The following is a 26,145-nucleotide window of genomic DNA, read 5'->3' as shown; positions in this document are numbered from 1 at the left end:
AGGGGATCAAACTGTTTGCTGTGAGATTGTCTCCTGGTAATATCAGAGGCTATACCCATGAGGTCTCACCAACATGGCTGCCCAAACACGAGCTGAACAAAGATGACACCAACAGTCATGCCAAAGTGGACAGGGAAAAGACTATGTGGCTTTAACCCTACACAAAGGAAAGCTGGGAGCAGGAAAGGCATTCCTCCCCGGGAAAAGCATGCCAATTGACTGTCCAGTGCCACAGACATCCGTATAAGCAACAGTATACACACTGAACAGCTTATATTTAGGAACACACACACACACACACACACACACACACACACACACACACACAGAGCGGGGGGATGCAATAACAATTTGTGAAGAAAAGAGGTCACACATTTGAAGGAGAGCAGAGAGGTTTTGGAAGGAAAGAAGAAAAGGAAGGGAGAAATGTTATAATTACAATCTCAAAAAGAAAATAAAAGGCTTATCCCAAAGCCTCGTAGTATTAAGAATGGGTAATTTCAACTGTCCGATGTGATCTGGGCATGGAAAGGACAAAGCAAGCTGTTCTCCTGTGGTCCGGTAGTAAACACCAAGGCATTAGGGTATCTATAGTAGGAATGTCAGACAATCCCTAACATAAAATGAACGAGCTCTGGCTTCCGAGGACAGCCTGAATGCCCATGAAAAGAAACAAGGGCTGACACCATGTTTTTTTCTGTTACATCAGCTGGCACTAAAAACTCATGACTTAATAGTTTATGTCTAAAATCTCAGAAAAGTAATGATGGAAACTCAACACATACTTAAGGCAATATTAAGTACAATGAGACATTTGCTATCTTTAGAAGGTGTTATATCATTATTAAAATAAATTTCTGAATATTTTATTTATATGGCATTACAATATAAGACAAGTAAATATACTATTTAAAACCATGCATTTGGCTCATAACTGGCCTAAATTTATTACAAATTTACTTCAACGGTTCATAAGAATAATTCTGATTTTTGCATAGATAGACAAAAATACTTTAAGAATTAATATTTTTTAAAAAAGAATGAAACCAGAGTTCAATGCAAAATATCTACCACAAATGAAGACTAAGAGTTATCATCTCTTAACGTTTCAATCAAATAATAAATTATGTCTCAAATATCTTGAGATACAAACTCTAACACTGGTAACAATCATCGGTCAATAAATTCAACATTTATCTAAACATGGTTACATAGGAAATCTGAAGAAACTGCAAGTAATTCTTAATGCTCTCATTCTGATTCTCCGACTTCTCAAGATTGTGCTGTATTTCTTTCAAACATATATCCTGATGCTGAGCTTTCTAAATGAAGAGAGAAACAGATAATCAAGATGGCATTCATATGCAAGATGAAGAGCTATAAATATATATGTGATAAGTAGATTTTTCCAAAGAATTTTTAAATAGCATCTTCCTTAAAACAAAATCCTTAGTGATTAAAGCATATATGGCTGATCAGTCTACTTTGATAGTTTGTTGTAGTACATTTATTTAGCCCTAAATTATTACAGATTTAATGTGATGGTTTTATTTAGAGCAGTCATTACTAGTTCCTATTATGTTTAACATGACATCTTTTCATATTCTTTTTGTCACTTTTCTGCTAAAAATTATGTTTTATCCCATAATGCCTTCACTGTTTTTAACTTTTTTATTTTATAAATTTTATTATAAAAATTTTTGCAAATAAATAATACAGTTCAATAATCTGCTGTATCATTAGAATATACATACATTCAGAAAGGAAGCTGTTTTAAAAACTGACAAAATTCTAGCTTTGATAAGGTGAACATTTTCTCCTAAACACTTTTAAAACCTTAATTCATGTCCTGTTTTTAAGGAAGAAGTTTTTAAACTCATATAATTTTTGAACTTTGGTTGTGTACAGGTTTCTAGGTGGGCTGTCAACTGCAAATGCAGTAAGCATTTAGGTAAGATGGATTTCCACCTAAAACCTAGACACCCCAAGAACAGAGAGAGACCGTTTGTGTTCTCATAGCAGGTGTTCCCACACCCAGCAACTGAACCTGAGCAGTGCCCAGCAGGTCACAGACCGAATGGAGCTGGTCATTATGGTGCATCAATCTGGAGGAGACAGTAGCCACACCATCACACACTGCAGGGCAGAATGTAAATGCAAATGAACTTTGGGACAATAAGGAAAGTTGGAAAGACACTGTGGCTTCAGTAGGGTTGCCATGGCTGTGGAGCTCTGAGGTCACCCTTCCAGCTGTGCATCCACCCCACCTCCTAACCAAAGTACTTGGACCAGAACCATGAGAAGGCCTGCAGAGTAGGCGGTGTGCGGCAGAAGACACTGAGACAGCCAACTACGGCTCGGGCTCTCTGAGTAGGACACATTAGCCCATTTCTAGCTGTTTCTAAACTAGGCTCAGAATTCCGGACTGTCTGCTAGAGCAGTGACCGTGGGTTCGACATCAGACCCTAACCTTTTACTGAGTAGCTTTAGCAAAGTCCTAAACACTTTATTTTTTTCAGGGGCTTCAATTGCACAAAGAATATCACACATATTTTATAATATTGGGAATTTGTTTATTTGTTTGTTTTTAAGTTTAGAAACTCAGCAAACAGCAGAATTAAATTAAAAATGGGGAATGTTCTGCTCTGATTTAATTTTCATCAAACATCTGAAGGCAATAGGCCTAAACAGTGTATGTCAATAAACTTAACTTTTTGAACCTTTTAGGTTTACATCTTTTTAGAGAAAATGAAAAAAGGATTTTCACAGAGTATCCAACTCCTGTAAAAATAAAGCACCAACATTCTCTATGTAATTATCAAGTAGACAGTTATTAAATAATTTAAGCATGACTAATGTCAGCTTCAAGATTATCTTATGCCAATAGACTATTTCATGAATATTCAGGAAAAATATGAGACTAATTAAACACAGCCAATTTGGTATTCTCATTTCATGGCTGAGTGGATCAGAGCATCCAGCTCTTATGATGATTGGACAATGGTGGATATTAAAATCATATATTTCTAAGATATATTCATTAATCAAGACAGATATAAAATCTAGTTCGTTACTAAATTGCATGTCTCTTTAAAAGATGAAAATTCAAATAAATAAAATTTAAATAAAAATGACATAGCTTCTTTGTGGAGCCTTCACTGAGAAGCATTACACAAAGATACAGAGCAGGGAATGGCCTGATGAGCCTAAGCAAGGTGAGCAATTCTCTGCCATGGTCGTGACAGCACAGTTTTGCATTTTTAATATTTGTAATTCTAATCTTAGCAGTAAAACAAAAGCTTTGCCTCCCCTACACCTGGGCTTTCAGAATGGAGCATTGTTACAAGGAACGCATGTTAAAGCATGTTAAGTACTCACGTTTATAACACAAGCCATGCTAACACTTACACTGTTCATTTGGCCAACAAGTTGGTTTTGTTCTTCGTTTTTCTTTCTAAGCTCAGCTTCCAGATCTAATATTTTAATTTGTAAAGCCCTCTCTCTAGATGACATCTTCTCTACTTCTTCAGAAACCTGTAATTTTCATTAAAAGAATAAAATAACTAAATGTGCTTTCCTTAAAACATATTTTGAAGCCCTGATATAATCATAGTATACCACTTTTTTCCAAGTAGATACTAATTGGATATTAGACAATTCCATTAGAAAATATTCAATGTATTTTATCTTGAGTTGGTGATATAGTTCAGTGGCAGATGATTTCCTAGCATGTGCAAGGCCCTTGGTTCAATCCCATCACAGCAAAGGGAAAAATAAAGAGTTTGATTTGAAGAAGTACATACAATATATGTGTGTATATATGTATCATAAGTATCTGGAAAGTTAATTTGAGGTTGAGAGGTGTGCATGTTTGCACTATTTATGACCTGGGTAGGGATATCCTTTACAGTTTCAGACATATTAAACCCAACTGCCACTTTTCATAGTATTTATTTATTTATAGTCATTGTGGTATCTGGGGGAGTGGTGGAACACAGCAAGGTCTCACTGAACACTGATTATGTGCCCAGATGCCCAATGGAGGGGCAGTATGCACACAGCCCCTAGACAGACACATGAGATTGGTGCTACATCCTTTACTTTCAATGCAGCCTGAATTTGAGTTTTTCTATTTCTCCTAGTTGCTTATCTTAACAGAAAGTCTAGCCTAGCTATGTCCATCAGAGACTCAGGAAAGTGGAGGCCCATTTGTAAGAATGTTGGTTTGGAGCCACAAGTGTGCAAGCTTAGGTCGAGGCTAGTCTAGAGGATGAGCTTAGCAGGAAGGACTGCTCTGACTATACTCCGAGGACTCAGTTCTAAGTTTCTGTGAACCAATTCCCAGACAACAGGAAAGGACAGCAGTGAGTTCTGAAGTCAAGAGGGGGAAGAAGGCCCAGGGAAGCACCTGTGCCCGCAATGCAGACAAGGAGGACAAACAATCATGGCCATCATCATGTGGTCAGAAATGAGACATCACCACATTCCACCACTGCAGGAGAGTAAAGGATAGGCAACTTCTGAGGACTCTGACCACTGTGAGAATAACTCAGAGAGCATCTGACATTGACAAGGTCTTATGCTGAACTCAAGCAAAGCTCTCCTTTCTTTCCAGAGTTTGGTGGGGCTGAGAAATCTGCAGAGCATGTCTACAACTGGCTCCAGCTTTCATTATTTAGCTTTCATTCTCTGATGTGTGCCTCAAAATCATCTGAAATTGGCTTCTTGGAACTTCAGAAAATTCAAAACACTGGAGGATCGCAGAGTTTAGCCTTGACAGAACTGACACTAAGGACTTAGAGGATACAATAACTAAAAGACAATAAGGAGGGAAGGGTTCACAGTTTACTTTCAGACATGTCAGATTTGGTAAGTCAGTGTTAAGTGGAGATGCCAGGTAAAGTAGACTTTAGTAGGGTCAGGAACGAAAGTCCCTAGGGTAGAGATGGTCACCTTTTAGCCTCACTCAACCTAAGAGGGGAATTATAAGTCCCATTTTGCTGATTCTTAAAGAGACAGCCTGCCCTTGGTGAGTGAACCATGCATCAGAGGCAGGATCCAAATCCAGCTACTTGGACTCCAAAGCTCACTCTATGGTCTTTCAATGTGAGATTTCAAGTTGTTTTTTGTTTCTTTTTAATAAATTCATTTATTTATTTTACATCCTACTTTCCCTCCCTCCTCTCCTCCCAGTCCCTCCTCCCAACCCCCTCCCTTCCTACCCCCAATCCACCCCTCCTCCACTTCTGTTCAGGAAAGGGCAGTCCTCCCATGAGTATCAACAAAACATGGCATATCAAGCTGCAGTATGACTAAACACCTCCCCATGTGTTAAGGCTGGGCAAGGCGACCCAGTATGAGGAGTACAGTCCCAAAGGCCAGGAAAAGAGTCAGAGACAGCCCCTGTTCCTGATGTTAGAAGTCCCACAAGAGGACCAAGCTATACAACTGTAACATATATACAGAGGGCCTAGGCCAGTTCCATGCAGGCTCCCAACAGTTGTTCAGTTCAGTCTCTGTGAGCCCCTAAGAGCCCAGGTTAGTTGATTCTGTGGGTTTCTTGTGGTGTCCTTGATCCCTCTGGCTCCTACAATGCCTTCTCCCCTCTTCTGCAGGAGTCCCTGAGCTCAGCCTAACGTTTGGCTGTGGGTCTGCATCTGTTTCCATCAGTTGCTGGATGAAGCCTCTCTGATGACAGCTGGGGTAGGCACCAGTCTGGTCACAGATGGCCAGTTGAGGCTACTTATCCACTATAGGTAGGAGTCGTAGCTGGTCTTCCTTCTAGATTGCTGGGAGATTGCCTCGTACCAGGTTTTACCTGAGCCTGGAACAGCCCCCTTTCCAGTCATCTCTTTTGGTCAAGTTGTCTGATAACGCCATCTCTTCTTTGAGATCTTCCCACCATCCCCTCGCACTCTGATTGAAGTACCCACTTTTTCTGTCACTTGAGCCCACCTCTACCACAGAACCTGCAGGTAAGATGACATCCCCACTACACTGAGTACCCCGAGAGCTCAGGACTGGCCTTTTCATCTTTGCCGGTGAAGCACTATTCAAGCGTCCACTCGCCAAGAGGCTGGGCAGGCTGAATGCTAGCTTCAGATTGAACTAGAATGGAATTCTTGTATGTTCTTGTTTGTGCAACAAATATTTGTCACAGAGAAGTTCAGCTTTAGAGTTCAGTGGATGTCAATCAAAACCAGAATCATCTTTATTTATTTATTCAAACACACACACACACACACACACACACACACACACACACACACACACACACTCTCCGGATCCTTCCTATCTTTGCTCACTCTCCCGCCACATCAGCACTCATCTAGAAGACAGTCCTGGAATATCTCCGGGTTTTGCTCTGAGGGAAAATTCAGTAGAGAACAAAAATGGAGTGCTTTCTCCACCCTGTCATCAGCATAAAAACAATGACTGGAGGCTTGGCAATGGGAGCCAACTCTGGCAAACTAATTAAACAAGTTTCTAAATAAAGGCCATCTGTACCTTTTGTCTCCCTTCCTCCAGAGCAGCTTCCAGCTGCCTGGACAGCACTGTGTGTTCTGCAGCTTTCTCCTTCAGCTCCAGGTCGCTGCGCTTCAGATGCTCCTCCTGGTCGTCCAGCTTCTTCTCAAGCTCTTTATTCTCTGCGTCCATCTGCTCCAGCTTTCTTTTACAGAAATATGCATACATATGCTTATTAATGTGAGATAACTATATGACACACAAACATATACACACATACAGATTATAGTGCATAGGGAAAATGAAACGTGTCCACTTAATGCTTACTCTTTTAGGTTCTCACACTTTAGCTGAATGAGGTAATTCTCCTCCTCAAGAGAAAGCTTGTTTAGAAGGCTATGGTTTCCATCAATCTAAGTGGAAAAAAAATACTTTTTCAGCTATTTTTTCATTGACTTCCAAGGAAGCACAAGAAACAAGAAGATATGAAAACACAGACACCAAGCCATATTTACAATGCTAATACACAAGTTCTCCAACTCCTCACTGAGTTTTACAAACTGATGTTGTCTATATTAGAAAATTAACTACATTTTTTCTTTGTGATGGTAATTTAAATATCCTGAACAATGTTTTACTGAAAAGACACTTAGCTATGCAAAGCGTAGGGATGTGGCTCAGCTGGCAACAGCTTTCCCTGCATGTATGAAGCCAGCACTATGTAAAACCAGGTGTGATGCCTCATGCTGCAACCCCAGCTTAAGAGTAAAGGAAAGAGAACCAGAAATTCAAATTCACCCTCTGGCTAAGGCCAGTGTGAGCTACAGGAAACCCTGCCTCAAACCCGACAACAAAACAAAAAAGAAAAAAAAATGTGTGTGAAAATCTTCAACATTTTAATTAGATATTTAAGGTTTCTCATATCAATAATGTTCCACTGACATTACTGATAATTATCTGTGAAGATAGTAAAGTAAAAGCCAAATAAATCAAAGACACAGCTACTCAAATCAAGACAGACTATTCTTCTTACTGCTTCAAAGTCTAATTGAAATAGTTTAAGTAGCTTTAATAGTAAAAGTATTTTTTTTCCCTGGAGAGATGGCTCAGCAGTTAAGAGCACTGGCTGCTCTTCCAGAGGATCCAGTTTAAATTCCCAGCACCCACATGGTGGCTCACAATCATCCCATAACTCCAGTCCTAGGGAATATTATGCTCTCTATTGGCCACTTTGGGTACTACATGCATGTGGTGCACAGACATGCAGAGGAAACATCCACACACATAAAACAAAAACCAATTTTTCTCATACATTAAAGCAGTAACTTAAGTAAAAGAAAATGATTATTTTTCTAGAAGAATTTCTTCTTGAAAATTTGCTTTGTGTTTTTAAAAGCTGAATTACATTCATCTGGAAGACACAAAGTGAATTCTTCCTGAAAGTGTCTTGCAAGTAAAGAAACAGACTGGCTCTCAGATTCAAACATGCTTCTTTAAGAAAACATGAAGTAACCCTAAAACATGTAGAGTGCAGACTGTGTGATAAGCACCAAGGGAGGGTAGATACATAGTGATTACAAGGGTACACATGGTCCTTGTTCTGATGGATTGATAGGTACTAAGTAAAAGGACGGAATTAATCCCAGTAATCTGGGCGCTCAATTCTAACTTTTGCAAGGCAAACAAACTACTATTCCCTTATGCTGATGTCAGGAAACAGACATGCAAGCCCAGCTTGGCCCCTCCTCTCATTATGTCACCACACTGTGTCCTCCAAGTCCAAATGCAGACTCAGATAAATAACTGTGTCAGCTACTTCAATAACCAGTGTCAGCAGGAAACTAAAGGGTAACCGTAGAATATGTACATGAAAATATTTTCATCAACTGATATAGACGGGAATAAAAAGTTCAACCCAACCCGAGTGCCCTCAACAGGTGAAATGATGTCAAATATCCCTTTAACGCGTCTTCCAAGACTCAGAACAGCGACGATGGGACACCTGGCCCTGGAGCTCCCTAATGGTGTGCGCCTGCTCCGCACACTTCTCCTTGCTGCGCTGCAGGTTCTCCTGACACTCCTGAAGTCTCTGCTCGGCTGCCGTGAAGGAGTGGCGGGCTCGCTCTACCTGCTTCAAATGAGACTCCACCTGGCCTCTCATCTGAGGTGTGGCGTCAGGGGAAATAAATGCAAGGTCACACATTTGCCAGGAATATGCTTTCTATCTTAAAGACTAGACATGCTTGTTATTAATAAGTACTTTACATATGTTAAGTTGCAGGAGACATACGACCGGAATTCATTCATTTTCACAGCGCTTGTTGTCTGGTGCTATCAGCCCACTTCAGGGGTCACACACGGGACGGACTGAGGAACTGGGGGTTTCTTTTCCACTGGTTCATCTTTAGCTCTCCAGTAACTGTCACTTTATAGCACCTTGTAACTCACACATGCCCTGTCAGTCTTCTTGGCCTAAATCAGCCTTCACTGAGCGCTGCTTCAGACAGCTAACATATCGGTTCGCACTTGCTATATGTGGCCACTGTCCTGTCATGGGAGCAAATCTAATCTACCCACAGTGCCCCCCTCACCTCCTGCCCTTTCTCACTGCGGCACTTGTGTAAATATTGAAGAACAGTGTGCTGATGCAACCTAAGGAATGCCACACTGCTCTGTGTAACCATAAACAACTAAAATGTGACATTCAGGATGTTCTCACGGAGGAAATGCAAGAGGGTAACTTGCCTGAGTTGGGGACACCCACAGTTTCGGTGCAACATCTGGCCATCTTGAAAACAAGAGATAAAACCAGAATAAAGCACACCTCCAAATCCCTAAAACAGCTATGAAGCCATAAGAAAATCGGGAGATTCAAGCAATGGATAAATAAAAAGAATTAAAAACAAAAAACAAACAAACAAAAAAACAGCATCCTTTTCCAGTTCTACACAGAAAACATTATAAGAACAGTAGCTGGAAAAGCAGGCTCCTCCCCTTTGTGCCTTTGAACAGGCTCTGAACTGGTTTTTACTGCACCCCTAGCAGGAGAGAAAATGTGCATGGCACTGTCCTGTGAAAAACAGACCACACGAAATGGATCTTCTGTGGCCTGCTAAAATGGGCGAGAAACAGCTCTAAGAAAGGGTCCAGTTCCTCATTTGATGGCCTAGTGGCCTGTCCTGGCTGACCTTGACAGTGACACCTCCCTCTTGATTCCCAGTCTCCAAATGTGCCAGCACCGCAGCAACAGTAGCCATGGACTCTGGGCCCGACCACTAACACCCCCGACCCCCAGCCAGGAACCGGTGTCCTATGACTCTCTCACTGTTTCCTTACCAAAACAATGTGAAATCCAAAAGGGAATGTGGTTCCATCTAAAAACTTAAAAATATTCACAAAAACACCATCACCTGCCAACACTGGCTTCTCTGGCTTCAGTCGCAACTGGGTGAATAAAGGGAGAGGTTTCTCAAGATATCATTTTTCCTCCTAAAATGTATTTACCAGATAATATTTACTTTGCAATTTTTTTAGACACAAAAAAATGTAAAAATAGAAAAGAAGAGACTAGTTTGAGTTTTACTGCTGATAGGTCTCAGTTAATGAATAATTGGGCCTTTTTAGTTTTAATCTACTCCTGTATCAAAAAAATGAAGCATTTATGCTATTTCTCAAATATGAATAAAAAAAGTAAAAAGATGTTCTCACAAATAAACAACATTTCACGCCTGTGTTTTCAAGGGGGAAGACAGACCCTCCCATGGCGACTCTGAGAGGCCATTCCTAGGCACGCACTCACAAAATGACAGGGAGAGAAGCGACCGGGCGACAGCCAGGGTCAGATGATGCACACACGGGAAATACTTTGTTACTTCAATTTCAAACTTACCTTCTCTAACTTCTTATTTTTGTTTTTTATTATTAGGTTATTTTCATGTAGCAAATTTTTACATCTGCTTTTTACCATTTCAGCTGCTTCTTGCAACTTTTGTACCTTAAAAAAACACACACAGAGACTGTAAAGTACCATGTATTATTTTAAGTGTAACATGAAATAAAAGCTAAAGCATGTATTTATATTTAGTTCACTTTGAATTTGAATTTTAAAGAAGTCATCATTCTCTCTCAGCATGTTTATGTAACATTACTCCTGACAGAACTTCTTAGTATACAAGTCTAACTCATCCCTTCACTTTCTGCCTGTCTTCTCTCATCGATAGTCTCATACTCTTTACTTGAGCTCTAAAGACTACATCAATTTTCATTTTCAGGTCATTGATTCTTTAAGAAACTAGTCTCTCATTTCCTCTTACACCTGTCATAACAGCTAAGATCAATAAAACAAGTGACAGCTCACGCTGGCAAGGGGAACACACATCCATTGTTGGTAGGAATGTAAACTCTACAGCCACTATGACGTCAGCGTGGCAGTTCCTCAGGAAGATGGGAACTGATCTACCTCAAGATCCAGCTATACCACTCTTGGGCATATACCACAGAAAGACTTGTTCAACCATGTTCATTGGTGATCTATGCATAATACAGAAACTGGAAAGAACCTAGATGTCCCTCAATAAAAGAGCAGATAAACACAATGTTGTACATTTACACAATGGAGTATTAGCTATTAAAAAATGAAATAATAAAATTTGCAGGTAAATGGATGGAACTAGGAAAAAATCATCCGGAATGAGGTAACCCCGACCCAGAAAGACAAATGTAGTATGCATTTGCTTCTGTGTGGATCTTAGCTGTTAAGGCAATGATAAGCAAGCTACAATCTATAGAACTACAGAGGGTAAGCAAAGAGTAAGGGACTATGGGGACAGATAGATCTCATACAAAAGGACACAGAATAGGTAGTAATCGGTGGGTACGCTGGAACAGGAGTGTGGCGTGGTGGTAGGAGGGCACAGGAGAGAACACAGGGAGAACATCTAAACTAAGGGTCACTTGAGGAGCAGCATGGAAACCTAGTACAGTAGAGGCTTCTTAACACATAAACATATATGCAGGTAATCTAAATGAAACCTCCAAATAATGGGGGAAACCAAGTCCCCAACTGTCTTTTGTCAATGAACAAAGCTTCCAGTACCAGGATTAGGTTACATCTAATTGAGTTGTTGGCCAAACAGGTCCCATAGGAATCCCCAAACCACCCAGGCTGTTGCCAAGACAAGACACCACAAACTGACAACAAGCCTCCATTACTGAGGACAACACCTCCAAAACTCACTGAACACGGAGACATCAAGCTGGTGCCCTAGAGCCTTCGCTCACACATTCTAACATCTCTGGTACAGGAAGGTACTCTGCACAGTACCAAAAGAGAAAGGTAAACAGCCAGCCATGAGCCCTTTGATCTGCAATGGTGTCCTGCCTGTACCTAGGGCAATGGTGACACAAACCTTGTGGGAATCATCAACCAATATCTGATTTGACTCAAGACCCACTCCAGGAGAGGGAACTCATACCTGACATTGCTTGGTGACCAAGAGCCTGACACTAGATACCCCAGGGACCTAGGAAAAAAACCAAATACTACTCTTCTAAGCAAACAAACAAACAAGCAGAAATAACACCAACTCCTAATGACATTCTGCCATACTCCTAGCTTCCTCCTGCAGCAGATGTGAACAAATGCAGAGACCCAAGCCAGACATTATACAGAGAATGAGAGACCTTGGAACACTTAGTCCTAAACAGTGTCTCCATCAAATTCTTTCCTGCAGGGCTCAGGAAACCCTGCAGAGGAGGAGAGAGAAAGAATGTAAGAGCCACAGGGATGGAGGACACCAAGAAAACAAGGCCTTCAAAATCAACATGTGCAAAGCTCCTATGAATTCACAGAGACTGAAGCCTCATGTATAGGGCCTGTATGGGTTTGTACCAGGTCCTTGCTTTTATTTTATGGCTTCCATTTTAATGTTTACATGAGATTCCTGAGTGTGCAAACAAGTGGGTCTCTAATTCTTGTGCCTTCTCTTGGGCTCTTTTCCTTCTGTTTGATTGTTTTGTGCAATTCTAATGTGTTAGTTTTTGTTTTATCTTATTATATTTTACTATATTATATTTTGTTTTATTTTATTATTGTCCCTTAGAAGCCTGCTAATGAGAGACAGAAAGAGAGTGAATCTGGATGGGAGGGGATGTGGGGAGGAAATGAGAAGAGTAGAGGGAGAAAAGAAAATATAATCAGGATATATTATGTGAAAAAAATCTATTTTCAATAAGGGCAAAGAAAACAGCTCCCATTCCAATAATTTTCCCCATCAAATCAAAATCCATCCAAAGGGCATGAGTGAACTGCCCAGCAGCTACATCGTGATATATTCAGATGAAGCATGCTTGCTGAGGCCGAAAAGCCAAACAAGCAGGTGGACTCGATAATGTGCTCGGCACACAGTCCTCCAGGCTCCATGCATTCCTCTGCCTGCAGTCCTTCAGCTGGGCATTTCAACTGCCACCCAACCGGTCCAGGTGCAGCCCCTCTGCTTGCTACACTTTACTCCACCTCCGGCTTTTGCCTGAGATACATTTTCTTTCCTTCCATCTTCCTTCGGTCCCTCTCTCCTTCCCACAATGCAGACAGTCTTTGGATGGCACCACACCACCAGTCCTTCACTGTTCTTTACATACACTCTCCCAATAACAGCTCTCTTTAATGACCACTTTGTTCCTATTATGCAAGCATCTGTACACATCCAGTCTTTCCCAGTTTTCCTTCAACACTGCACTTCCAAACCTGAAAGCTTAACTATAACTAATCACTGGACATACATTCTACTTTAGATAAACCACCATATGTTATTTTGTGTATTTGGGATGCATGTGTGTGCTCTTTTGTGTGGATGTCAGAGGCCGAAATCAGGTGTCTTCTCTACCGCTCTCTACTTTATTTCTGAGACAAGGTCTCTCACTGAAATGAACTACAATGTGGCTGAGCCGGCTGGACAGGAGTTCCAGGGGTCCATCTGTACGTCTCTACCCCTCAAGTGTACACTGCTCTGCTCAGCTTTGTAGTTACATCCTGGGGATCCAAACTCAGGTCCTCAAGCTTGCATGGCAAGCACACTACCAACTGAGTCATCTCACCAAGTCTCAGATGTTTCTTTCCATGTATTTCATGTGAATAAATCTGAATTATACATTACTTATTAGGAAAAGGAAGTATTGGATTTAATGACCCTCGGTGACAGTCACTGTTGTAAATCAATGTCATTAAATATACTAACAAGATTCCATATTAAGATCCCCATCACACCTATGCAATCAATTTTAAATTTCCTCTTAGGAGTATCTAATATTTCCATAAGTAGTCCCAGCTCTAGGAATTGGCAAGACCACCTCTATGAAGGCATACGGAGTCTTAAGGAATGTTTGAGACACACTGCATTACATCACAGATATTTGCCCCATCTCTTCAGTTCTGTCGACTTGAGTCACAGTGTTTTAAGTCACCTACAGATTTCAATAAGCATTAGCAAGTTACCTGAGTTTTATATACATCAATGAGAGTTTTCTGTCGTTTCTCTATTTCTTGTAATTCTACTAGTTCATTTTCAACAGAAACAACTTCATCCTTCAGAGCATCAAGCGTACTCTAGAAAGAAATACATGATTGATGGGAGGTTTTCCAGACAACAGAACATTATAACCCATGTTGAAGAATATTAAAGCATACCTCATTCATCAACATCAATGAAATAATCATTTTGATGGCATGTAATTTCCACCTAAAATTAATATCTAATATTGATGAATAAATTTAATCAGTATACAGATTTTTAAAAATTTACTGACAAATAAAAGAGCTGAAAAAAAGTTGAGTTCTAAATAAAAAGAATCAATAACATTGACATGTCAAGTTTTCCACATTCATTTAACACTTCTCAATCTCAACCAAAAGTGTAACAGTTGGAGGTTATACAACAAAACTAATTCAAAACTCAAATGGCAGCTGGGCATGGTGGCACATACTTATGAGGCAAAGGCAGAGGAATTGTTGCGAGGTCTAGGCCAGCCAAGGCTATTTAATAAAACCCAGTCTCAAAATTAAAAGCAGAAATAAAAATGCCTTATACGAGAGAATAAACAGGAAAACCAAACAATTTATAAACAAAGGATACTAAGTGACCAATATCTGTACTTACTAGATACTGAAATATATAAAGAATTAAGCTGTCAAGATACTAAAAACACAGAAGACAGAAGAAAAGGAAAAGAAAAATACACAAAACATAGTATACATTCGACTCTGGGTTTTAAACCACTAGGGAAAACATGGGCTGTAAATGAACCTCAAATAAACTACAAGTACTAGGCTAACCACCTGCCTTGGCCAACTGCTAACAAAGCACCAAACAAATTAAAAGTTTTTAATATAAAGATATGAAGGAAGATCCAGACAAAACTGTACATGACTTTAGAAGAGCACAAACTCTACTGAGATGTTGCGACTGGCAAGGATATTCTCCTTGTGTGCATGCCAGTTAGCCTACCACAGTTTCACAGATGCTAGCATAAGGCACAGACCAGGTAAGCTGCAGAGGCCATTATTTATTACCCATAGCAGTAGCGGGGAAACCATAGGCATTGTGTTAACTTCCTGAGGTGTACCTCCAGTGGGGTAAGACAAAGGGGTTGATAAGAACTACCTATGGATTTAGATGTATTAGAAGAAGGAAAATGTAAAAATTCAAATATCTCATAATAGGCAGAGAGCATGTCTGTTCTTTGCGTGAAAGAAAACTACTGGTATCCACTGAGGATGTTGTCCTCATCAGCCTTAACTGTTAATATGGCCTACAGTCAACTGAGTAACTGCCTAGTTCAAGCTGGCCTGTGGGGATATCTGTGAGGGGTAGTCTTGATAATTAATTGATGAAGAACGGCCCAGCCCACAGTGGGCAGCACCACTCCCCAGGCAGGTGGTACTAAGCTTTATAAAAAAATCTATCCCCCACCCCCAAAAGCTGAACAAAAACAGAGACTGAAAACAAAGTATCAATCCAGGTCACTAACTCATCAGCGTGTATCCTGAATTCAAGAAAATAGAAAGGGAGAGGAGACAGCATCCCAAAGAAACTATACAATATACCCATATAAATGTGTATAAAATCTTAACACAGCAAAGATAAAGGAATATTTTGAAAATCCAACATAAATGTGAAGCAGGATTTCCACAGAATAAGAATCAGACTAGCAACAGATTGTTTTCTATTAACAACTGTTCTTGTAAAAGACAGTAAACAAAAGGGTCACCCTCTCTCTGGGATGCTATATCCACTTGAAGTCAAGCAAATGAAGGCGCAATAAAGATATTTTTAGACATGTAAAGCACTTCTTCCTATTTTCTCTTTTTAAGGTTAAAGAATTTAAAGATATAGTCTAACAAGATGGGAGCTCCTGACTAACGGTTCTTAAGGAAAGACTCCAGGACAACTGGAGAGCAGCCCACTGAGGCAGCAGGGGGGATACAGAGGGGCGGGATACAGAGGGGCGGGGATGCGGCGGGGCGGGGATGCAGAGGGGCGGGGATGCAGAGGGGCTCCTGCACATGACAAGAGTACAGACCGGCTTCCAGGAACACAAATATGAAACAGAACTTCTGGAATTTTTATCCTTTAAGAAATGAAGCATTTTCTTTTCTTTGCATTAGAAACACACTTGTTTCCTTTCTTGAAACGATTATGATTACTGGATGTTTAAAATTGTGTTCACATTAGGGAAATTTCAGTGGACTTTTTAGGTATTTATTGATAGATTTTAAGAAAAATGATGGGATTCCAGACTTTGAGTTTCATAATTGTTGGTGGGGAGGGGTTGACATCCAAATCTTTTCTACTCTTTCTAAACTTCTATTTCTGTTTCTAGAACATGAGTCTTGGAGAATTTTGTGATTATTTATTTCATGGTTCAAATGCTTCTTTTCTGGTTTCTGTTTTGTGGAGTTGAGAATGGTGCCCTCATGTTCAGTCACATCCCATCCAGCCACAGGCGTGTCTCCTGTCTAAGAACTCAGGTTCCCTTTTTTCTCAGAAAGTCTAAAATCTTCCTCTCTCATCTCTTCTCTGGGACACATATAAACCAATCACTCCTGGGACTTGGCTCAGTTGAAAATTCTTTCTGGTTATAAAGCAGCCAAGAACATACTTTCTGGTTTCAAACAGACCCAGCCTGATGGCGTACCATATGGTAACCATGACACCTACAAATAGTTTTGTGCAGTAAAGCTAATGCAATTTTCGATGATTCACTGCTAAAATTAGAGAGTAAATAAACTGTTTTAAAGTTGAGACAAAGAGAGAGTTGTTCAATCTCATAAGCCTTGTTTTGTCCTACTAAATGCAATTTAAACTTATTTTTGTATTTGTGATTAAAAAGCTTAAATTTTATATACATGAAAAAAGACATTATCTGTGTATCTAGAAATTGTCTTTCGTAATAATACAATATCATGAGAAACATGGAAGACAAAACAATACATGAGTATTGCCCAGCCTTGCCTTTACTCCAAGGTATGGCTAATAAGTGTGCACATACATGTACACACACGTACACACACACACACACACACACACTACCTTTAATTTCACATTCTCAATATTTAGGGCTTCATTTTCATCTTCAAGTGAGTGAAGTTTTCTAAGAATTTCTTCACATGAATTTTTTCCATGAGTTTCCATTTTCTTCAAATCATCCAAAAGATTAACGATTTGCCTTTATAAAATAAGTGAAAGCATGGAAAATTTCATTCAACTAACAGACTATAAATGTTTTTTAAATTATTCTGGTAGGGCACACTGTTAGAATGGAAAAGGTACAGACAGGCAGCAGGACTGATGGAGCAAGGGTGCAGGAGTGGTGGCCCAGGCTGTGCTCAAAGCAGCCAGGGTTAGAAATACTCACTTCCTGATGATGCCGTCTAGCCTATCGCCCACTGGAGGCATGTCTGCTCATCCCACTCATAAACATTGCATATGAAAAGTACACACACACACACACACACACACACGGAGACCAGCTCAAAAGAAGGATCAAGTGAGGTAGTGACACCTCCTCCTAAGAAGCAATTACATGTTAGTTCTCTATGATCAAGCGTAACAGCACGGGAGCAAAACTGAAGGCAAATATTAGGGTCTGTTCTGTTACTGCTCCACAGCAGCAATGTCAAAGAACAGATGTGTATTTTTACTCATTAACTTTCTGTTATGCACTTTAGTCCCTTGATTTAAGGGGTAAAAATTTTTAGGATTTGAAAACTTACATTATAAACTTTGCTTCATTCATATCCTTGTTTAATTGAGAAACATTATTTCTACTTAGAACAAAGTTATCTATATTTATAAGAAATAACAGAGATACACACTCAAGCACAAAGTGCAAATCTGCAAGTTTCACCTTTAAAATGGGAGCAGCAATGCATGTTTAAAGAGTAATCCTTCTCACTGCCATTTCTTAGCAGAAGAACAGCGTATCACTATCAATAACACCTTTACCACACAGAATCCAGAAGAACCAAAGCGTGCAGTGTTGGGGAGAATCAAGTCGCCTCTCTTCTCATCACACACTGACAATCTGCATCCGTGCTTACTTTTTCATTGTTTCAATCTGAACTTCCACTTCAGTTTTTTCCACTACGATCTTCTCATAATGACTTTTCCAGGCATTGGAAGCTGAAACTGTTTCAGACAACTTGGCTTCCTAAAAATATATAAAGCATTCATCTTGTAACTTAAAAGTGTTTTTTACAGGTCTTAGGCACAAATACTCTGTAAATATGAAACCGCTCCTCCAGTAAAGCATGCAGCTTTTCTTGTAGAGAAGCTCAGTGTGCAGCTTCCAAAAGAGGAAAATGTTAAAGTGAGCTTTAACAAAACACTCATATGACTGTTACTTTATATGTGCACAGTAAAGGTCCAACTTACTATCTTAGGATGTTGATGTGGCTAGTTTTAAGGAATATTTCACAATTAATAAAATAATTTCTATTTTACTTATGAATGCATCTTAATTTTCCATTCTTTACACAGAAGAGCTAACAACCACACACATGTTGGTTTCCCCAATATATAGAAACTATTTGCAATTCCACAGCTCACAGCATCTTCAAATGCAGGCTGATTTGTCTGTCTAGAGGTCGCCCATGAGCTTGCCAACACGGCTGCTGTCAGCAGAGAGCAGAGGCTCAGCCAGCATGCACGGGAGAGCCACAAAGGAGGACTTGTGTTTGTCTCCTTCATCGCTGCTGGCAGGGTTCAAATGACGCCAGGAACACTCGGTAAGTGCCATCGGCTCTCGGCAGCACTCTGGCTTTGTCCACATTCTACAGAAAGCAAACTCACTAGTTATGAGAACGCCAGTTAACCATGAATCAGAGGACCCACCAACAGTCTGGATAGCAGTTAACATACTGTTCTCCTCTTTCCTTCTATCATTCATTCATTCATAGAAAAGTTTATTGGTCATCTTGTATGTACAAGATATGGTTTACGCTTTTCACAGAAATATTTGTTACACTGAAGATTAGTATCTTATTTCATATTTTGTGTAAAATAAAATTTAATATAAATTATAAAGTCAGAGATGGCTATGACATTGACTATAAAGTCAGTTCATATTATAATGTATATAATGTAAGATACTGAGGTATTAAATCCACAGAAGAAATGTATATATTAGATATGTAAAGTCCTCATTTCTTCTTTCACCTGTCCTTATGGAAAGACACAAAGCAAGAGCCCCTCACCCTCCACTGCAATGGACCTGCTTCTGAACTAGTGCTGCGGCAGCCTCCGAATGACCGCAGACCTCACAGACCCTTCCCAGTCCCCACCCTCCTTGATTTCTCTGTGTTGTATTGCATGTATGTGCATGGTAAACAAAATAAGAATTCAATAAAATGTGTCATGGTTGAACTCATTTGTGTTTCAGGCTTAAGACAAACTTGAGGGAGAATAGAAAAACATGGGATGGCTTCAGAAAGAAAGAAATACCATAAAAAATTAAGACATTAATATGATGAGTTGAAAAGGTAACTGATTAGAGGGAAAAGGAGCCTGGGACACTGAGCAAGGAAGAACTTAAAGCCAGAGGCAGCAGCCAATCAACAGAGCAGCCAACTCCACACACGGAGGCTCAGGAGGGAGAGAGAGAGAGAGAGAGAATATAGCAGCCCCATCTGTTTTCTCATGCATGTTCCCACAGTCACTGGAGGAAGCAGCGTTCTTATGCCCAAGTTCATAAAAGAACTGAAGGTCAGAGAGGCTAAACACCTTCTGTACAGTCTCCAGCGCAGGAGCCTTTCCAGACTGGCCTGGGGCTCTGGTGCTGTTAAATCAAGGAGGAAGCCTCCAGAGCACCAAGCCAGGAGTAGTGTCAGCCACTCCAAGCATCTGTCAGGTTACAACCTTGTAGGTGCTAAGACTAGTCTTCAATTCAATATCTAGTTACTCAAGTGAGTATAAGTTAAATATTAGAGCCTTAAAAGGGTGAGATTTGAGCTTATAAAATATTAACTTGTTTTGTTTGTACAAGCTTTTATACAAGTCTGTTTTCATTTCCAAAAGTCACTAATAAATCTATAAGCCTTAGCATACGTTCTTAAGAGGTGGGATACTAGTGAGCCACAGCAACAATGAATATTTGATTGGTTTGCAACTGAGTAAGAATACTGATTTGTCAGAAGAACAAAGCACCAGGCCACTTCTCAGCTCTGTGTTAGACTCAAAGATATCTTTCACATGTTTGTTGACGTCAGCATATGGCTTCAAATGCATTACAGAGGTTAAATGAAGTGAATTACTGAATACAGTCATATGGTCTAACAACATAAATCAGCATTTCCCAAACTGATATTTCTCAGAACCATTTCCAAGAGCTGCTTTGTGGGCACAAGCAGAGTTCTGTGGTTAAGTGTGGGAAACTCTTTCTTCCATGCCTTCATTACCGCCTTCTGAGAGCCTTCTCAGGGCCTTTAATGCTAATATGCACCATAACTTTCCAGGAGGCAAGACTGAGTTAGGCCTACTCTTAGCTAGCCACAAAAGCTTTTGGTGTGTATGTGTTAGGGAGGGGGCATGGCATATACTTACATCTCCTTTCAGCAAGCCCCCCAAAATGCTATAAATTTCAAATTGTGTATATTAGGATACATAATCTTTCAAAATAAAAAGCAAAAAAAAATGAGTAGATTTTTATAGCATGAATAGTAACATAGATAGGAATGATACCATTATCTAAAGATTCACAACATTAACTAGGCTAACTAACTATGCTATCTAACTATGTTGTCGAACTAAACTAACTAGCTATATTGTCTATTTAACTATGCTATCTAACTAACCATGCTATCTAACTAACTCTGATATTTAAGTGCATGAAGCATCTTATACAAGAATGGGCACACTCACCTGGGCTCTAATCTGGGAAGTGAGGTGTTCAATATCCCCTGTAAAGTGTTTCAGCCGTTGTCTGTAAACTTTGGATGCTTTTTTCAGAGCCACACCTTTCTGCCTACTTGCTTCTTTGATGGCTACAGCTTCCTGCTTATTCAATTTCACCTGCAAGTTCCACTTGGCTATTTGGGTTTCCAAGCTCTAAAAAATGTTAAAAGAAATTAAATTACACCAGAGCTTCAATGTTTTAAGAAATGTTGCAAAAACACATATGGCATCTTCCGCACAGATTTTATCAAAACAACTAATGGTGAGTAGTTAAAAAGCTAAACAGTGATAAGAGGTAACATAGCCAAAACTTCCTGTAGCAAGTTAAAAAAAAAATTCCACATATTTCAGTATATGTAAAACTAAAGGCATTATGACTAAAGAGACTAATATTTGTGATTGTGGCAGAAACATCAGCTTCCTAAAAGCTCCCATGATCAGATATCATTTAGTTCACATATGAAATATAACACAGGACAGTTGAAAATATGACCTTAATCGTAGATATGCAAAGCTCAAAAGGTAATTCTCCAGATACCTGGGAGTGCCTCAGGGGAGCAAGATGCACAGGGAATGGAGGAAGAAAACAGGAAAAGCCAAGACCCGGTGACCAATCTTAACTTTAGGATCGGAAGGAATCTGCCGATGTTCAACGTTCCAACCAGGAGAGTAAGTGTTTACCCAGGAGCAGCAAACAGTTTGAAGGGTGTGCAAGGGCACAGCCACTGAATGGGATGGGGCTAACAGGCAGGATGAATTCCTTGACATGCTCTTGGTAAAACATGAGAGAGCTGGTCTAGTGGGACAACTGTTATGCCTTCCTTTCAAATGATTCTAAGTATCTGAACATTAAGTGCTGCATGTAAATATTAGTGAACATTAAGTATGTAAGAACTAATGACTAGAGATTGTTATGCTTTTGTATGTTTGAAATTACATGCATATTAAACCTGAAATTACAGAATCTACCATTCCTGGGGTAGCCATTTCAGCTAAAAATAAATTTAGGACTCACAGTGGTAGATAGGATTTTCTACTTAATGCTGTGACCAATAAAGGCTGTTTCCCTTCACTTCCATGAATGTTGTAATTAAGAAGCATGTTGCCGGGCAGTGGTGGCTCTCGCCTTTAATCCTAGCACTAGGGAGGCAGAGCCAGGCAGATCTCTGTGAGTTCAAAGCCACCCTGATCTACATAGCGAAATCTAGGACAGGCCCCAAAACTACACAGAGAAACCTTGTCTTGAGAAACAACAACAAAAAAAAGCAGCCATGTCTTTGGATTTCATCTCTGCAGACTGGTTAGGTAAACTTTGAAGCAGCAACTACCTCTTCAGCTGCCTCTACAAATTTATCTTAAACAATCCAGACCAAAAAATAAAAATAAAATAAAATAAAAAAGTCCCATGAGCGCTCCAGTAAATAATTGGGAAACATAAACTGGAAGGTCAAGTCCCTGTATGAGAAAGGACTCGCCCACAAGAAATGCACCAGTCATTCCTCGAGATGGCCACACGGTGTCACCACCACACTATCCGGTTTGGGCATTTGCTTAAACTCTTACAAAGTTTACAGACCATAAAGTTAAGGGGGTTATGAGTCAGAGAGTAGAGGTGGCTGGGGGTGGATATACTCAAAACACACTGTATACATACATGAAATTCTCAAACCATACACCTTAATATTCCAGGGATAGAATGAAACTGGCAAATTATTTTTAGTTTCAAAGTAAACCCTCAGTCATTTGCCAAGTGGATGAACACATGTGAGATAGCACAAAATGTGTGCGTATTATTTACATACACATGACAGGTTATACAGTGGTCTACACATACGTCCTATTGTGCATATATGTGCATACAGACACAGCAGGACATAGATCATTATTCACTATCTCTTCTAAAAATATTCTAGGGGTTGGGGATTTAGCTCAGTGGTAGAGCGCTTGCCTAGCAAGCACAAGGCCCTGGGTTCGGTCCTCAGCTCTGAAAAAAAAAATATTCTAACTCCAACTGACATACTATAAAAATTTAGGAGGAAAAATTGGATCAAAGCATCCAACATTGCAGAGTATCTTTGGGATATTCTGAAAGACTTAAAATGTAAAATTTTTAAAGGCCCAATGAATGACAACAAATAAAAACCTGAGATTTTAGCCGGGCGCTGGTGGCGCACGCCTTAATCCCAGCACTCGGGAGGAGAGGCAGGCGGATCTCTGTGAGTTCGAGGCCAGCCTGGGCTACAGAGTGAGTTCCAGGAAAGGAGCAAAGCTACATAGGGAAACCCTGTCTCAAAAAAACCAAAAAAAAACAAACAAACAAAAACCAAAAAACCCTGAGATTTAGGTTGCCAGGCTGAATTGTTTTTACACTTAAAAAATAAATGTGTTAAACTCAAAGTCAAGTAACTGAGTTCTAATCCTCCCACCACAGCTTTAAATTCCAGATTTTATGTATTTATTTTACATAACATAATTCATGCATACAAATAAGGTCAAACTGTAATTAAAGTGTGTGTGAGAAGAAAGCGGAAGAGCAAGGCCCCAAAGCCGCCTGTTCACTGTCCTTAGCAGCGGCAGTGTTGAGGGATCTGAATATCAAAAACGGGGATGCCACAGCAGAGCTCTAGACTTTAGCCTTATGTTATGTCTCCAGATTAACCAAGTATACTTAAAAAAAAATACTGTTAAAAATTATCTTTGAAAATAACTCATTATTTCATTTAGAATTTAAAAAAAAAAAATCAACTGCTCTTTGAGGGCACTGTAAGACCGTGAAAGATGATCTGAACCTGGTGACTGACAGGCTAGAGCACACTATTTGCCTGTGTGTGCCTACACAGCATTGGCACAGTTCACCACTGTATCCTATATCACCCACGCAGAGAGCAAAGAGGATCCATGAGGGCTATGGCGGAAGGTTCTTGGAGGAACAGGAACGGAGAATAAAGGACTATTTCCTACTGACAGAGTCCAGCAGAGGGAAAATCAATGCCTCCAGCTGGCTACCACTCCTGACTCCTGCCAGGTTCTGATAGACAGCTCCAAACCAATAGCTACACAGATGCCACGGTTACACTAAAAGCAAAACTGAACGTCATGTATCTAGGGAAGGGGGCAGCAGGATGGAAGGGGTGATACGGACAGAAGAGAGCGGAGAAGGCAGGTGGAGCGTAGTCAGAATACACCAAACACACGAATGAAATTGGCAAAGAAAAAAATTAATTAAAACAAATGACAGCCTCTATAAACCTGCTTAATATCCTCAGAAGAGCAAAAGCTCTTTGCCATTGAAGGACAGGAGAGCTCTTGAAGCAGGTGCTACAAGATGCAGACTTCTGCTATGATTCAGGACAAGAAAAACAGGTCTACCTAGACATTCTCACCCTTGGTCTGTAGAAGTCTCTGAAGGTGGGAACACTGTTTCTTTTCCTTTGGCAAAAAAATAAGATAGTGGATCCAACTAGGTTGTGACATGTAACAACACCCTCAGGCTCTGGCCTCAAAACGACTGTGACTGGGAACACCTTTTTAAAGCAAACATTCCTTCTAACTGTACAAATACAAGGGGTCTCGGTGTTCTGAATACCAAAAATAAGCTCATTTCAAAATTATTAGAATTGGTAACAAAAGAAACAACTTACTGATTGCCTATTAGATACATGTGAGAATATGCATAAAAGGCTACATAGATATGGGAAAAGACTGGAATACTCTGCAACCAAATGTTAACAATAGTTTTGGTGTCCCTCAGTTATTTTAACTTACGTTTCCATAATTTACAAAAATGTCCACAGTAAACATAAATTAACTGTATGGCGAGAAAGATTTAAAAGATTTAAAATCTCTGCTGGGGTAATCTTTTTGTATACTGTGTGACGATGTGTCTCTGTTTAACCTCACCTGCCTAAGGCACCTTCTGATTGGTTTAATAAAGAGCTGACTGGCCAATAGCTAGGAAGGAGAGGATGGGTGGGACTTCCAGACAGAGATAGAAACTCTGAGAAAGAATCTGAGGTGAAAGATTCGCTGGACAGACAGTACTGAGAAGAGGTAACGGACACATGGCAGAACACAGATTAACATAAATGGGTTAATTTAAGTTTTAAGAGCAGTTGGGAACAAGAGTAAGCTAAGTCCAAGCTTTTCGTAATCAGTAAAAAGTCTCGTGTCATTATTAGAGAGCTAGTAATATAAGGAAAGACCTGCTACAAATCTCCATACATTCTTCCTAAATTGAAATATAAAAGGAAACATCTTCATACAGTGATCTGGACCTAAATATTCAGAAGGCTAGACACCTTATGATTAAGATTTATATTCAGTGTTTTCCACAGAAACACCAAAATTGCATTCTTTTATTATCACTGAATTTCACAATTAAGCAAAGCTGTTAAAGTTAGTTTTTCATTAATTTTATTACATAAGCTATAGAAATGGAAATTCATAACCTTTACATGTTCTTTTAGCTTATCATTCTCAGCTTCCCTTTTCTGAATTTGGAGGTGTAGACGGTCATGTACTACTTTGACTGACTGAGAAAACCGGTTTGCTTTCAAAGCACTTTCCTGCAATAGAAAAGAAGACAAATACTAAGTTCCTGTGTCTCTTTATCTCTGACAGAGCTGGAGTCTGAGTCCACCTGAGCAGAAGGTGATGCAGAGCACTCTTTTCCATACACTGCGGCCCCATGAATGCACTTCAAATAAAACTGCATGTAAAGCTCCCACATGTATTCAATACCTTCTAATCATCTCCTATAAACCTTCCCATCTCTCCTCCCAAGTAAAACTTTAAGTATGTGCAAAATGTTACTCCAAATACCAAAATTATTTAATTTTTCCAAAGAAATGAAAACATAAATTTATAGTTCTTAAATGTGCATGTATATATTTGCATGTGTTTTCAGGTACAGGGACACATACATATACACATATGCACATATATGACATGTGTGTGGGATCACAGGACAGCCTTGGGTGTCATCATCAGGACCACCCTGCAGCTCCTCTGAGACAGGCCCCCTCATTGGCCTGGAGCTCACCAAGTAGGCTAGTCTGGCTGGCCAGCAAGCTCAAGATCCTCCTGCCTCTGCCTTTCCAGGACCAGAATTACAAGGCTTCTTGGGACTAAACTCGAGTTGTGGTCTTCTGACTGGCCCATCACCCAACCCAGGAGTATAGAATTTGTGGTGACTTAAGCCAAGTGGTCTAAGCAGCATAAAACTAAACTAAAC

General features: G+C 39.9%; 1 protein-coding gene across 3 annotated transcripts in view; it reads right to left on the bottom strand.

Moving 5' to 3' along the window:
* Nucleotides 1-838: 838 nt before the first annotated feature.
* Nucleotides 839-26,145, bottom strand: part of Odf2l (outer dense fiber of sperm tails 2 like) — a 37,094-nt gene continuing 11,787 nt past the window's right edge. The window contains exons 7-17 of one of the 3 annotated variants that reach the window (XM_036191546.1): nt 25,361-25,477; nt 20,880-21,065; nt 18,062-18,171; nt 17,052-17,187; nt 13,958-14,068; nt 10,355-10,459; nt 8,468-8,626; nt 6,793-6,878; nt 6,508-6,670; nt 3,409-3,534; nt 839-1,322 (exon numbers count right to left, since the gene is read on the bottom strand). In XM_036191546.1, the coding sequence (XP_036047439.1) occupies nt 1,194-1,322; nt 3,409-3,534; nt 6,508-6,670; nt 6,793-6,878; nt 8,468-8,626; nt 10,355-10,459; nt 13,958-14,068; nt 17,052-17,187; nt 18,062-18,171; nt 20,880-21,065; nt 25,361-25,477 (1,428 nt within the window). In that variant the 3' untranslated portion in view covers nt 839-1,193. Of the gene's footprint in view, nt 1,323-3,408; nt 3,535-6,507; nt 6,671-6,792; nt 6,879-8,467; nt 8,627-10,354; nt 10,460-13,957; nt 14,069-17,051; nt 17,188-18,061; nt 18,172-20,879; nt 21,066-25,360; nt 25,478-26,145 lie in introns of those variants that run through there. The other 2 variants (XM_036191544.1, XM_036191545.1) reach the window with 2 other exon arrangements.

This window comes from Onychomys torridus, chromosome 6 (assembly GCF_903995425.1).
Source record: "Onychomys torridus chromosome 6, mOncTor1.1, whole genome shotgun sequence".
Taxonomy (NCBI): Eukaryota; Metazoa; Chordata; class Mammalia; order Rodentia; family Cricetidae; genus Onychomys; species Onychomys torridus.
This window is presented reverse-complemented; position numbering and strand designations above follow the sequence as displayed.